Raw genomic sequence first — 15,461 nt, forward strand, 5'->3', positions numbered from 1 at the left:
CTCTATTGTTAATCGCGGATTGCGTGAGAGGGTCCCTCCCACACTGATTCATTGGCAACTCGGCTCAGCATGCCAGGACATTATTCGTCAAAACGTGGAGGATTGACGCGTACTCTGTGCCGTCCCTTTCAAACATTCACTCCCACACTCTGCTCTGAATAGATTTACCTTGGTATAAAGTGTGTTATGTTCACTCAGAAACCATCACGCATATACACGGTAGTATACATTTTATGATGTCTTAATAGTGAGAAAACAATGTATGTCAGTCATGTTTTGCATTCCATTTTTAAGTACTTCTCACTATCAGAAATAGTACACATATGCCACAACCACCTCCTTGATGAATTTCCTTTGAAAATATAGCCAGAGAAATGTGCTAAAAGGTTCAGGAGTTTTCACAAATGAATATTGATTTATGTTTATGTACCTTACATGCCACTGACAGAAAATAAAATGTGAGGTTTACTGGACATACAAACGGTTCAGTGCTTAGGCATAGGAAACTAACACGTTACAGACCAATTTTTTTTCTTCCAGGCTGAAAATTAGTGTGTTTGAGCCCTGATAAGAATGTGTCCTCTGTGGCGGACTGGCATTGTGAGTGGCCAAAAGGTAACTCTTCCTTCCTTCTCTCTCTTCCATACGCCTTCTCAGATAAGGCCCCACATTTCTCCAGGCTTGGAGACGAGGAGGTGAACGCTGCACAAAATGCAACTTTCCAGTGTGTGGCTGCTGGAAAGGCTTCAGAAGCTGAGAAATTCCTATTGGAGGTGAGTGATTCATTTATCCAGGGATGAACATACTCTACCTGTTGGACTTGCGCTCCCAATTTAAGACTTTAGCAAGGATCATCGAAGTTGACTCACACGATTTTCTTTTACGGGCCCCATAAAATGACATGACTTGAGTTTGACACCTGCGATTTAAACAATTAACAAGAATAGCAGTACAGTGCATTTTGTGTCAAGCCTGAAAACACAATACAAGGCTGTAGTTTTTTGGTTGCAGAGTGTCGGTTGTGGTGCTCACTTGCTGCTGTGAAGGATCGCTTACAGTAATGTTTTTGTGACGATCCACTTCAGTCGCTTTTGGTCACGTCACTCAGTATGCAGTGGGCCTAAGGCAGCCATATTTTGTTTTCTTGTGGTCGCAAGCGTTTTCTTTGTGGAACCTCAACGACTGGCTATGTGTCTGTCATTGTGAGTTCTCTGTGGTTTCAGTCTAACAGCAGAAGAACAGCGGCCAAGCAAAACCCAAATGTTGATGTTACTCTCAACATGCTGGCGCGCTAAAGCTAGCACAACAAAAGGATCGGCGCAAATCATTCCGCTGACTTTTTTCTGTCTTTGTAAACAATGTCTTGTTTCAAAGGATTTCCCGAATTGTTTTTCTAAGTGTGTGGTACTATTGCTGCATCACTAATTACTAATGTCTTGACAGGATTATGCTTGCTGTTAGTAAAGCATACCTAATTGTTTAATGAGTGAATTCCCACCATCGGGATCAATGATGTTTTGTCAGGATTAAATGAGAGGAATGCCACTGCCATTCTAATGAGATTGGACAATGTTTTTTATTACTGATGTCAAAACTCCTTCACTGCTGATAAACAAGTCTATTCTTTAACATTGTCAGACTTTTGTAATTCATTTATTCCTTTAGTTTGCAGCTGCCGCCTTGGTCAAAACTAGTCAGTTTGAGAGAACCTATGTATTTTATAGTGACAGTGTAATTTACTGGAGCTGAGCGGTTAGCCGTTTTCATAGCAAGTTTATCCCGCATTCCAAATTATTATGCAGATTATGTTCTCTGATTTTTATAAATAGTCTGCACATAAAACTCAGCATAATTTTGAAGTCATCATCTGTTAGAGAATAATGTGACTGTTTTTGAACAAACCTCCCAATGATAACTATTTTTTTCTCCAAAAATAAAAAAGTAGCTTTTGTTCAAATGGATTGTTCCCAATTATTATGCACAACAGTGTTTCAAGGCATTTTATACTGTTGGTTGTAAAGAACTGAAAGCAGTCATTTGTTGAATTTCCAACATTAGGAGGTTGTATCTGCTGAAATCAAAAGCTATTTCAATCAAAAACATCATTTCAGGTCAAGTTACATTTTAAAATAGGGCCTCTTGTTTGATAGCAGCTTCCCAAGCCTTGTGTCGTCTGCAACCATGACAACGGCGTTTGAAAGGTACAGACATTTATAACTTAAAGAGGGTCAGGAGAAAGTACCCCATTCAGTCGCATTCACATTCTAAAGTGACAGATGAATAGAATGTTTATTCAATTCAAATTACAATTTTGGATAAAACCTCGGAAGGAAGGAAATTACATCTTCACAGTGTTGCAGAATTTCCGCACGCACGCACGCACACACACACACACACACACACACACACACACACACACACACACACACACAGTTTGAATGATGAGTTTTTGGCTCTTGGATAAATTCTGGGAGGGCATGCAACATGTTTGCAACAAAGTGACATGGGCATGCGCATTAAAACATTTTTGGCCTGATCTAAACTGTGCTGTCTGTATGAGGAAGCCTCCTCCGTACACTATTTATCAACAAAACAACAATGATGGAACACTGGGCTCTTTTTGAATTTGTGATTTTCATCAATAGTCTTGCTTTCTTACATGTTTTCATGAAAATTTCCAATTCCATTTCAAAGGGCATCATTTCATTTGCACAGAACATTTTTCAAAACCTTTCCCTTGACGAGAGAGTTGAACATGCATCCCGTCACCTCTGACCTTGTCCTTTCTTGTCTTTCAGAGACACAATGGGGAGATTTTAACCAGTGCGTCGGTCAAGCACCTGAGTCACCGGCGTTTTGTGGTATTGTTCCAGCTGGACAGTGTCCAGAGGTCAGATCAAGACCTTTACCGCTGCATCACGCAGTCCTCCAGGGGATCAGGGGTCTCGAACTTTGCTGAACTCATTGTCAAAGGTAGAGCTTTGACTTTGTCCTGATGTTAATAATTGTACTTTTTTTTCTTCCTTTCTCATGTTTCTCTAAGCTGGTATTGTGCTTTGTGTATGCTCTGCCCTTCCTTGATGCGACTGATGGTTGATGAAAGAGAAAAAGATACCGGTGTCAACACAGGTCTTCATTAAAGATTTCCAATCAAGATTTTCAATCTGTAAATGCTGGACACATGTTAAAAGACCGTCCCGGTGAATATGTGCTGCTTTTGTTTCACACGGAAAGCCCCTGGTCGGAGAATCCAATCTTCCGGACATGTTTGTCGGAGCTGGAATCAAAGAGGCAGCCATCGCCAGCTCCTCCGCCTCCTGTCATAAAGCTGCTCACTTGACTTGGTCTCCTGCAGCCCTGTCATATCATGTACCACAGATGGTGACCTCGGTCCCATTACTCACTCCAACCCCACAGCCTGACACCACTTTGACAGCATCGTAATGACATGACTGCGAGGTGGTTTGCTGGCAAAACATATCAGGCCTCAGCAAAGGGACAATGAGAAGTGGAAATAAGAATGTGACATTCTCACTCTTCTTCCTCTGCTGACCTTTCGCGCCAATTTTTGACACCAACCAAAGGAGTCTTGGAGACGGAGTAGCAGCTGATTTTTTTTTCTTTCTTTGACGTATGCAAAGTTCATTTGCAACCTTGCAGTGGATTACTTCATGCCGTGGTGAACAACACCCATAACGGGCTCTAACATTGACGAAACAGAAAAATAATCGTGTGCAGTGTTAAGGACAGGGGGAGGGTAGGCTACACTGCACACAGGCCGGTCTCGAGTTGGTTGCAGGTTGCAAAGTATGAACTGAGAGTGGTCGTTTTTGTGATCGGCAATGAACGGCACTGATCGGCTTAAACCGATCAATCGTGGCTCCACAAAATAATATTTATTTTAATGTGAACAAATTTCATAAGCGTGTATTAAAACGGTAGCCCTTGGCCTATATCAGACCCCAAGAAGTAACTAGCAGTTTCAAAAAGGCCGGGGACCCTTGATCCAGACAAACAACTGTACCCTTTCACATTCACACCAAAAGGGACGTTGGAGCCCTCAATTAAGTTAACAAACCCATAACCTGGGTCCAACAAGTAATGATTAAATTGTGCAATTGTGTGACTATTTTCGAGGTTGTTTGCTGTGTGTGTTCCTGTCCGTTCTCTCTCCAGCAGGCCAACATCATCAGCCTCAGATTAGCGGGTGTGGCTGACAAATGACAATATTTCCATTTGCAAGGCAGTTGCAAAGGATCCATGTGATTGTGTTCCAGCAACAAGTTGGCGGTCAAATGTATGATATATGACCAGGAGAGAAAAAAAATTCAAGCTATTCTGTTGATCAACATTCATGTGTGTCTGCTAAATGACGGTTGAAGCAATTTTGGCATTTTAGAATATATCAAAACTGATATTTGTTGTCTGTGTGATTTTTAACAGTGCCATTGGTAAGAGTTAAAAAAAAAAAAAAAAAATCTTTGTCATAGAAATGGGATTATTTTTTTGGATGTAGCCATCAAAGAGGTTTCCGCCACACCATTTCCCTCTTCGTCAAATGCCACTGTGTGTGGATGAATTTTGGTCTTTCATTTTGGTTCACTTATTGACGCCTCCAAGATGAGGAGCTTTCAAGAAAAGCATCAGAGGAGAAGTGAGGTGCCCTACCGATAGATATAAATCCTGTTAAGAGAGGGCCCTCAAAAGACACGGGCGCCTCTGCTGGAATGACAGATTAGTCACAGCCACACATCTCACTGTGATCTTTTCTTGTGCTTTGTCCTCACTCCTTTTGCACTCCCTTCCTTTCCTTACACTGCTGCCCATGTAATTGTTCAGCGGCTTAGTTGTGCGAGTAGCTGACCGTTGGGTTTGAAATTAATCCCCAGACGACAATCTCAATTGACAGTAAGGGGAGTCTCTTCTTTCATCGTGAAACGGATGAAGGGCGCCTCATTTTTCTGTGGCAAAGGTTGTTTCATTGTGTTCACACCTGTTTTTTTCACGTTCCGTTCTGCCTAATGTATGCAAGTTTCTGTAGGCCTTCTTAATCGCTGTGACTAATCTGCTATTTGAACGCAGTCTGACCTGCTCACATCTTTCGGTCTCACAGCAGCCATTTTATTCTCAGTGGGCTTTTGCCTGGTGAGGACTCTGTTTTCATACAGCTGATGAGTTCAATTAGCCAAACTGTACCTTACTGAGTCAAATGCCTTTCCCGATAGAAATTTTTTTCCCTTATTTCTTGACAGTACCACCTTCTCCTATCGCACCACCTCAGCTGCTGCGTGCTGGCTCCACTTATCTAATCATCCAGCTCAACACCAATTCTATACTTGGAGATGGGCCCATTATTAGGAAAGAGATTGAGTATCGTGCCAGCCAGTCTCCATGGTCTGAGGTGCATGGAGTCAACATGGTTACCTACAAGCTGTGGCACCTGGATCCGGACACAGAATACCACATCAGTGTGCTGCTGACTCGGCCGGGAGAAGGAGGCACGGGCCCCCCCGGACCGCCGCTCGTGAGCAGGACCAAGTGTGCGGGTGAGTTCATATATATAGCATCTTATAATTTGAAGTCGCGCCTCTGTGATTTCTGACTGAAAGTTTTACGAGTGCAAAATGATACACACGGGCCTGTTTTGTGCAAATCAGTTCACTTTTATGTTTGAATACAAACACGAATTTGCGGTTGTTCCTGACAGCTGCATAGTGTGCGCTCAAACCACCATCCACCACAGACCTGAATGCATGTGTTTCTAACTTCTAAGTCCATTTATACTTTTACGATAGCGGGAGTATCAAACAAGAGTTTAATTGTATTTGTATGTAACCTCGTACATTGTGTTGGTAAGGATGTAGTACGTTCTGTACCATGACTCATTGACTTAACAAATGTTGGCTATTTTATACAATAAAAAAATACCACTTTACAGTGGCTTTATTTTTCTATTATTAAAGCTGTACTGTATGAAAAAATGAATGAATAACAGCAATTGATGCAGCAGAACATGCCGAGCTATTGCACTCTATCCAGCACTATGTATTAACATGACTCCGTGTGAACAGTCTCCCTTTGTGCCATTATTAATGCTGTGACAACTTAGCTTAAGAAACTCTACCCAACCAGAAAGGAATCGGAGCTGTTTGAGTTGTCATAATCGCACCACATGCCCGCCTTTGTGCTGTACACTCCACCACCATTGCCCACAACTCAAACTGAATCTACCAACTCAGAAATGGTTTTTTAAAACATGCTGTATTTGCACAAAATATACGTCGTTGAAACTTTACTATCTTTAGCTACTTTGCAGAATCTGCGTTATTTCATGAAAGATCCTTAATTCCGATACTGAGTCATTCTTAATGATCAAAGCCAAGATCAACAGCTCAACAGCAGCTCCCCGCTGATATCTAAAATTAAAGTACAGTTTTGTGACCATCGGGTAAAATTCGATTGGATTGGAAGTGATTGACAAGTTGGGACACATTCACTGTGACACACTTATCTCCGAAGAAAGGCTACATTTACTATCGCTGGCATTCTCTTAACTCCGGAGCTCAAAGTGCAGAATAGGAGACTAACTCCTGGTAGAGGGTCATATCGATGTGACGCTTATTTGAAAGATAAGAGCTGCCTGACTACATTAGCCAGCCTGAAGCAGGCACCTTTGCAATATACTGAAGGACATAGAAATTTCTCTTTTTTTGAGGGGGGGTCAAATAAATGAGAAGCTGGAGTAGGTGACCATCATAAATCAATTCCGGTACACGCAAGAAAAACTTTTTTTCCAAATTTCATTTGGAAAAAAAAGTATTTATTAATGGGGGTCAGTATGGGTTTTTGATCAAATAAATCAAACTCCATGGCATTCATGGAATTAGAAGAGATAACAGGATGTAAAGAAAATGAAAAATATGCATTGGCATCAAGAAAGCCTGTGTAACAGTGGATCATGAGATTTTACTCAACAGATGAGGAAGTAAGGTGTTAGAGGGGTGGCACTGGATTGGCTAAGAAGCTCACGAGTAATGGGAGAGACCATTTGTCCGGTTGGGTATTCGTAAGTCAGAGATATCATCACTGATGCTGTTTTTTGAACTTTGCACTGATAACAAGGTCCTTTTTCCTCCTTGCCACCGTAGGTCACGATGTCCATAATTTCCCAAAACAATTTGAAATGTGGACCCGTCAAACCGTTGTTGTGGTCTATCTCAGATTGAGCTCACACCCAGAGACAATAGAGATGTTCCTTAGTACGACAGGTTGAGAACCACGTCCAGGTTTGCTTTGATGTTCTCAGGAACAGAGATGCTGCGAATATAATTGAGAGACTTGAAATAAGCCATTGTCTGTGATGAAGACTGCCAAAGGATCACATAGGATAGTTGCTGTTGGATATGGCCCAAATCGTATATCCTCCATGTATGTCCTGGATTGAGATTCCGGGACCTCTTGACTGTGAGGAAGATATAACGTATTGACCACTAACTCACTCTGCTGCCTTAAATGCACATATTCAGAATAGTCCCATATTCTATTGCAAAATTAATTGGTTTGGCCCCCGTTGGGGTTCCTTCAAAGTGAACAATTTGCTGTGCCTGCCAGCATCTGTCCTCCCTTGTCATCTGTCAGTGTAGACACAAAACACCTGGAGAGATGAGCAGCGATCCGCCGCCATGCTTCAAGCTAGCATAGCATGCCGTGGCAATGTTAACGTACACACACACACAGATGAAGACAGTACCGCTGGCTGAATCTGTACGTCGTAGACACACATTAAATGGAGAGCTTTGTGTCGCCCAAAGGCAGTCGTCATGTCATCCAATGGTCATCACTCTTTTTGTGCCCAACAGTCTCTTCCTGCCACACACCATCCCTCACAAATCTTTTTACTGTGCTCCAGTGGAGCACACCAGGCCCCCTCCCCGATGACATATTAAAGCCACCCTTCTGTCCCCACAGCCCAAAACAACCTCATTTATCAGGAACCGGGATTGAACTCGCAGCCCTTTCTCACCCCAACACATCTCCAGCACTCAACACACGAAGCGCAGTAAATAACAATAGCAGCCAGGAAGTTAATAGCAGTCCAAAACTGGATGGGGGACAAAAGAGGAGGAGAGTGTGCCTATGTGTGATAGAGTGTGTGGGTGAGGTTATTTTCTCTTTGTGACATTTAATGTGCACTGTGAATGTGAGGAAGGTGAAGCAATAAAGGCTTCATAGTTGCTGGTGTCAGTGTTTGTGCAAGTCATTAAACCCTTTTAATGAGCATTTACATTTCAATGACTGTGGCATTGGTTTGTTCAACCATGAGGGATAAGTAATGTGATGGGGTTTGCTGCAGACAGATAAAAAGGGAACTTGGACGCATACCAGACAAGGATAGGTGAAGTCAAACAAATTTGTCCTGCCTTTTTTTCCTTCTTCATTCGCTACTATGCCGGGAATGAATGTTTAGAACGAGCCGTTAAAGGTTAAACAGAGGATGTGTTCAAAGAAAAGGGAGAAAAAAAAGCTTTAGCAGAGTTCATCACACTGCAGCATTTCCCTCAATAGGCGTCAGCAAGTCAGACGGACACAATAGAATTCACTTCAAATTTGGACTCTAAAAGGGGCTCTGTTATTTATACTTTGTACAATTTAACTCTGCATTCGGAACACTGTTAGAAAGAATGAAAAATAAAGCTTGCGATTCCGTGAAGGAGTTGACATAAACATTTGCGATAAAGACTCAACAACAAATTGCAAATATTCACTTGTGCAACTACTAAATGTAATACATTGTGTCTGTTTCTACTGTTCAACACCATGGAAACATCAAACCTCTTTATGTTTAAACTGCTGCTTTTTGAGTCGGTCTGTGTGTTTTTGTGCGCGTAGCAAATATCTTTGTTTTGGATTGATCGTCATACACAGTTTCATACCTCTGTGCGCTGATGTGCTACACTCACTGATGTTACAGTGAGCTGTAACAATGCAAAACTTCTCCACCTGGTGCAACTCACCTTGTTGACCTTCCTGCAGACTGTAATCACCATCTCCTCAGAGCTCCACCGTCTCAACCATCTGGTCTACACTACCCCTGCTGACCCCACATACGATCTCCCAATCCTCATCGCCCCCTTGCTGTTGGCCTGATTAAGTTTAAGCATGAGAAAATTGATGGTGAGGCTGTTGTGATGAGCTGGAGGAATTTTTGCGCACTATTCGGAGGAAAGCACATTTTTGCAGCTCCAGTAGCCATGCCTCGCCACCGTGACTAATCTGCCACGGCCACGCGGAGCCTTCGCTCCCTTTCGATCATGTTTGGTAGCTGGCTCCACCATACCAATACACTTCCTCGGGCGGGTACTGTGAAACTAATCTCCGTGAATGTGAACATGGGCTCTACCTGCCATCCGGGTGTGCTTGATGAGCCGTTTCTTTAATTATCAGCACATTGCATGAGCACAGCCTGAAACGCTTCGAGTAAATCACAAAGTGTAGGTGAGCATTTTTGCTGCAGGTGGTCCCCACAGTACTGTGCGGTAATGGGCCTCCACCTGCTTCTGGGTCACGGAAACTGCCCCCGAAAGGTCCCGCTCTTGCCGCTCTTGGTCTGTACGGAGGCAGCCAACACTGAAGCAGCACTAAAATGAGGAAAATTGCCAGTGCAAGGGCCGACCGCGAGTAAAGAAGAATCAATCGCAGTTATGCACTCACAAGATATGAAGGACATCCATTACAGACTGCATATTTATGACAGGAATTGTAGAAACTTGTTTTGATTCAAAGCATGCCGTGTAATGTCTCAAAAACAGTTCAGGCATGTGGGTTGCTAATAGAATCGGCACACGGGTGTTTATTGATGATATGACTGCAGCGTCGACAGACATAGCATCAAGAGATGAAGCTGTACAAACGTTTTATAGAACACATCATGACCAAAATTGTCTCGATGTTGGCCATATCATGATATAGTGGTGCCTTTTCGCGGAGAATAAAGAATATATGCCTGTATATATTGCTCCAACGTTTGCTTTCAGATATCCATTGCTGAAAGGGTCTAGAACCGCCAAAGTAATGCTAATCATTAGAATGTCAATAGTGTTTTCCATCGTGTTAGAATGAAGCTAGTAGGGCCTATCTTTTGGCGGTCGTTTGAATGTGTTCAGGTGGACAATGTCTGTTATGTTTGATTTGACAGAAAACTTTTGACTGAGAGTGTCATTAAGGAGCCTGAAGCTTGATTTTTGAAGAATTGTTCACGATTTGCTGAAGTGTTGCTTATTCTGAAGTGAGTTGAGGTTACTGCTACCATTCGGCACTCCCATCTCAAGTTTGTGCAAGTGGAAAAATTCGAGTTATCGCAACATTATTCTTACAAGCAAAGAAATGTCATTCTTCAATGGACAAGTTCAAGACCTGATCCCAACCCAAGACCACATTTTCCATTACTGAACATAAAAGCGAAGGCAGTAATATTCACAAACAAGCAGCAAGTGAGGGTGGCTGCAATGAAGGCATGGGCAAAACATCTCCAAGGACTAAACTCACAATTTGTTGAATGTCATCTTGTCACCTTGTTTTTATTTGGAAATCCGTCGTTGTTGAACATAATCCAAATCATTCAACATTTTTGCCCAAAATATTTCTTGACCTCAGTGAGCTTTCGGAGCGTTTTGAATAAATGTGTGTGAGTGGAACACAAGGCACGGGCGTCCTTGTATGTATGTTTGTTTTTTTCTCATCTGATGCAGTCAGTCCAAATCACCTAGTTGGCTGCGATGTACTGTCCCGTGTCACAGTTTTAGGGGGGGACAACAAAGCAGAACCTGTCACTTCCGATCTCGCGTCTGATCTCTTAGGATCAACGTGGAGCTGTGGGCTTTTGGCCTTGTTGGCGCGACTGCAGTGTGTCAGTGAATGGCTGCTCGTGGCACACCGACAAATAAGACGAGTCAAGGCTTGGCACGATGTCCACTTTGAGAAAAGCCACAATGAGCACACTGTGGCCTGTTTGCTGCCGCTTTTATCAACCCAGCATTTAAAGGCCACTCTTTATTTGACTCGGACTGTGCAGACTATCAATTGCACCTCTGAAATACGTTCCAGGCAAGCGCAACAATGCAACACTACTACTTTTGTATGCATGCTGTTGTTTATAAATCCCTTTCACCACATTAGTTTGTATGAGGTTGGAGTCAATGTTTTGGTCATTTTTCTGTCTTGTATGAGTTGGTTGAAAGCAAATGAAAAGAGAAAGCCGGTGACTGCACTGGCCCTCTGTGTCGATTGGAAGTGTCACAGCATTTTACTTCAATATAATTGCTCCCACGGGCAGTAATAAATGCAAATGAAGTTGGGCATTGTATCCAATGTTATTTCGGTTTTGTAGTTGTGCTTGAAGACGCGCAAAATAGCAAGTGAATAGATGATGAAGTGGCACAGCAATATGAAAAGAGAGTATGTATATTAAGGCATTCAAGGATGCAACATTTGCATGTAGTGTGCTACAGAGCATCTTTCAAATCAAATTAGTCAACAATTTTCTGCTTTTCCTGCTTAGTGATGCACCTGCCATCTTATTAAAGTTCCAGGCACTAGTCAATTAAAAAAAAAATGCTTAATAACCTCCTCTGATCTCGTGCGAAACCCCATGCCATCGCCCTGGTGTCAAACTCCGCCTCCCTGCCCCATTCTTCCTCACGCCTTATCATAATTAAAAAGCGACACGTTGCATGTTGTTGCTTGACAAAGAAAAAGGCGTCAACTGTGTTAATACCTCAAGAATGCCCCCATTGATAGTGAGGCTGTCCTTGGCTCGAGTCCTCAGTTGAGATGCCCTCCTGAACACTGGGGCTTCTGTGCGTTGCTCTACAAGAGCCTCTGTGTATCTTTCCGTATTCATGAAAAAGAGAGTTGTCATTCTTTTAGTTGGTTAATATTAACACAGCTATGAACAGAATGAATTGGTTTCCCCAGAAAATTGGCGATGACCCAGAAGTGAGTGCCCTTCAATAATTTTAGTGTTTTTTTTTTGTTTGTTTGTTAGTTTGCTTTCATTAAACCACAGGGCAAAGAACTAAGACGAGTCAAAAAATGAGACAGCGCAACATCAAGCTGCGCACTGTCCGTTTAATTAGCACAAGTGACATGAGTTCTGGCTGTGCTAGAGGGGGAGCTTAAAGCGAGCAACAGTTGACTATTGTGTTCGTGCTCTGGCTGCTTTTAGAAGGGGAACGAACATCCAAAAGATTTCTAGAGCGACACCGAAAAACACTGATTCAGTCTGTGTGCAGCTGGTTGCATCCCCCCAACCCAAATCAAGAAAGCAACAAAGCTCACAGTGCGGATTATGGCCCGTACTTTCATAGTAACCGGCTGAGCACATCTGTTTACTGAAATCAATAACCACAGCTTTTACAAATCCCATTCGACTGGATGGGAGAATATTTTTTCAAATGTTCTGAAACGCCTAAAAACAGCCCTTTCAGAGGAACGTGCTCTTCATGGCACCTTCCAGTACCTTAGTAACGAATGTGGCTCAAACCTCGTGATCAACTCACTATTTCAGATTGATAGCCGAAACATTTGAAAAATGTATATTGATGGCTGAATGAATCACTTGTATGTATAGCTGTCTAAATCCAGTCAAGACATTTCAATGTAGAATCGAACAAAGTACGGGCTAGCTAGTGTCGCTAGCTAGCTTGTACCCAAACCTCGTGGAAAGGGGCACATGGCCACCCAGTGAGTTTAGCCAACAACCATGCATGTAAATTGGGACATGGAGAGAACCAGCTTTTGTGTTTTATTCCTAAGTGTAAAAGTTTTCTTTGATCATTTACATCTTTATGAATGCTGTATATCAATTGATCTCATGCTTCCCGCTCACTTTTCCCACCCATGCAGAGCCCATGCGTGCACTACGGGGCCTGACAGCCACAGACATCCAGCCCAGGCAGTTGTCCTTGCTGTGGGAGAACTTGGCGTTCAACGTGACACGCTGCCACACCTACTCAGTGTCCCTGTGCTACCGCTACACCACGGCGGGAGGCGGCGGTGGCCACAACACCACCGTGCGTGAATGCTTGGCTGTGGAGCACAACGCCTCACGCTTCACGCTGCGTGATCTGCCGCCCTACCACGGCATCCATGTCCGTCTGTCACTGGCCAACCCGGAGGGCAAGAAAGAGGGCAGAGAGGTCACTTTCCAGACTGAGGAAGACAGTAAGTCCTGGCAGGCGGTCAGGGAAAAGTATGAAGGCACGAAAACAAACAAAGATTTGATGCAAAACTAGATTTTCCTTAAAAAAACAATCAGTTGAACATGACAGCAAGTCATCACCTTTGTAGAGCAATTATTTCCGTGGTAAAATAACACCAATTTCTATCTTGTTTGAATTCCCTTTGCTGTGCTTTGTTCCAGAGGGCAATTTGAATATGTCTGTCTTCAACTCTTCATTTTTTTTTCCCCACACCTTCGGGAAATCATCATTCACAACAGGAGTGACATGGCGTCTTTATAACAGTTAAGGTTGCATTGACATGAGGCAATCTGCACCACGCTTTAGTCTTGATTGTTTGTGCCGTGGACTTAGACCACTCACTCCTTTACTTGCGCATGTGCGAAATGTCGGTGAATTGATTCAGCCAGTCCTCTTGTCCTTTATTAACGATAACCGCCACCTTGCATATTCATATAAAGAAGTGTCATGGCAACCAACGTCAAATTGAAGTCTCCAAGAGTTATATCATCGAAATATGACAATGAAAATGAGGCTGTTGGTTACACATCACATCATTGAATTAACAACCTTATTCCCAAGACTTTTTTCACTTTTTTTTTCCACGAGTTTTCACACTTGAATCTTTACTTTCAAGTATAGTCCTGATAACATCAATAGAATACTCAAAATAATTACTGTAGCAGCCAAAGGTTTGGATGCACGTGTCATGCTACCAAATGGGAAGGTTTGCCCAAATGTCTGACTGGTGCAACGTCAATTGCAGCACAGCAGAGGACAGTGAAGGCAGCCCAAAGTGTATTTTTTAAACCACTGTGGTTTGACTTAATATGATAAAAGCATTTCGTTTCCTTCTGTATTCAGGCTTCTGCTTGAGCGAAGCGTCTAGTGCATGCATTTCATTTGTACTGCTGAACTGAATCATACATTAGATTGTCAACGATTACCATCTGCTCTATACTAAATGTTGGCAGCGCAGTATTTTATATAAAATTCAGTACGAGTCAAAAAATGTGGCTTTCTGCCAGCCTCATGCTATTTTCAAGCCCGTTCTTTACTCATCCAAAGTTACTTTTGTTATTTCATCTGGATGGATCACATCAATTACTCGAATAGCGTATTTAACTCTGAATGTCGGGATTGCTGAGTCTGTTACGGCTTGCTCTAATCATTGCTTGAGCATTTTCACTCACCACATGGAGCACAACTACACGACATGTGCATTACATGCACTACATTTCATCCATCATGGGCCGGTTATGATGTAGAGATGAAGAGCATTATGTAACCTTCCCGAGCTTTTCTGATACATTAATTCAGAGGATGACATTCTGGCAGGCTGCATTAGCATTACAAAAAGGTGCTCTTCATAATTCAGAAAATATATCTGTCACCCCAATAACCCTTCGATAGCTCTCTCTTTGCTTCGTTATCTACTGATAATCCTTTGTGTTTCCGCACATTATTTGCACCATAACTGAGGGAAAATCACTTTTTTATGCTAACAAGGATGGATTGTACTGACAAAACAGTTAGAAATGAACATTTGTGTGGGAGAAAACAGTTTTAGGGTTTTTTTTCCATTTTATTTTTGTTTTTCGGTGACAAGACAATAATTAACATATTTACACGGAGCATGGTTTTCTAAATGTTAACTTATTAGAGATGCCTTTCACATTTGAACCAGTAAATTATCAATTTTTGGTGCTTTTCTGTGTGCGTTTATCCAATGAATGTTAATGTCTTTATTATTTTCATATTATTTTTATGACATTATCCATCCATCCATCCATTTCTGATCCGCTCATCCTCACAAGAATCATGGGGTGTGCTGGAGCCTATCCCAGCTGTCTTTGGGCAATAGGCGGGGGTACACCCTGAACTGGTTGCTAGCCATTCGCAGCTTTACATTCTTACATTATTTAATAGTTTAAAAAAAATCTGTGTAACAATTACTTTTCAATATCCAAACGTACATATAAAAATGAATATTGGTCTAATCTTTTACAAATAATAAAGTATATGTATGGCGGCACGGTGCTTGACTGGTTAGCGTGCCTGCAGAAGTACAGGGTTTGATTCCGGCTCCGGCCTTCATGTGTGGCGTTTACATATTCTCCCCATGCCTGTGTGCGTTTTCTCCGGGTACTCCTCTTTCCTCCCACATTCCAAAAACATGAATGGTAGGTTAATGGAGCACTCTAAATTGTCCCTTGGTGTGAT

The 15,461-nt window shown here is 42.4% G+C and overlaps 1 protein-coding gene across 4 annotated transcripts in view; it reads left to right on the top strand.

The window, feature by feature from the left end:
* Positions 1 to 15,461, top strand: part of ptprub (protein tyrosine phosphatase receptor type Ub) — a 185,520-nt gene that overhangs the window by 103,525 nt on the left and 66,534 nt on the right. For all 4 annotated transcript variants that reach the window (XM_019886396.1, XM_019886398.1, XM_019886397.1 and 1 more), the window contains exons 5-8: positions 658 to 773; positions 2,799 to 2,973; positions 5,253 to 5,546; positions 12,904 to 13,221. In XM_019886396.1, the coding sequence (XP_019741955.1) occupies positions 658 to 773; positions 2,799 to 2,973; positions 5,253 to 5,546; positions 12,904 to 13,221 (903 nt within the window). The remainder of the gene's footprint in view (positions 1 to 657; positions 774 to 2,798; positions 2,974 to 5,252; positions 5,547 to 12,903; positions 13,222 to 15,461) is intronic.

The sequence above is a fragment of the Hippocampus comes genome, unplaced genomic scaffold (genome assembly GCF_001891065.2).
Source record: "Hippocampus comes isolate QL1 unplaced genomic scaffold, H_comes_QL1_v1.1 scaffold335, whole genome shotgun sequence".
In the NCBI taxonomy this organism is placed as follows: domain Eukaryota; kingdom Metazoa; phylum Chordata; class Actinopteri; order Syngnathiformes; family Syngnathidae; genus Hippocampus; species Hippocampus comes.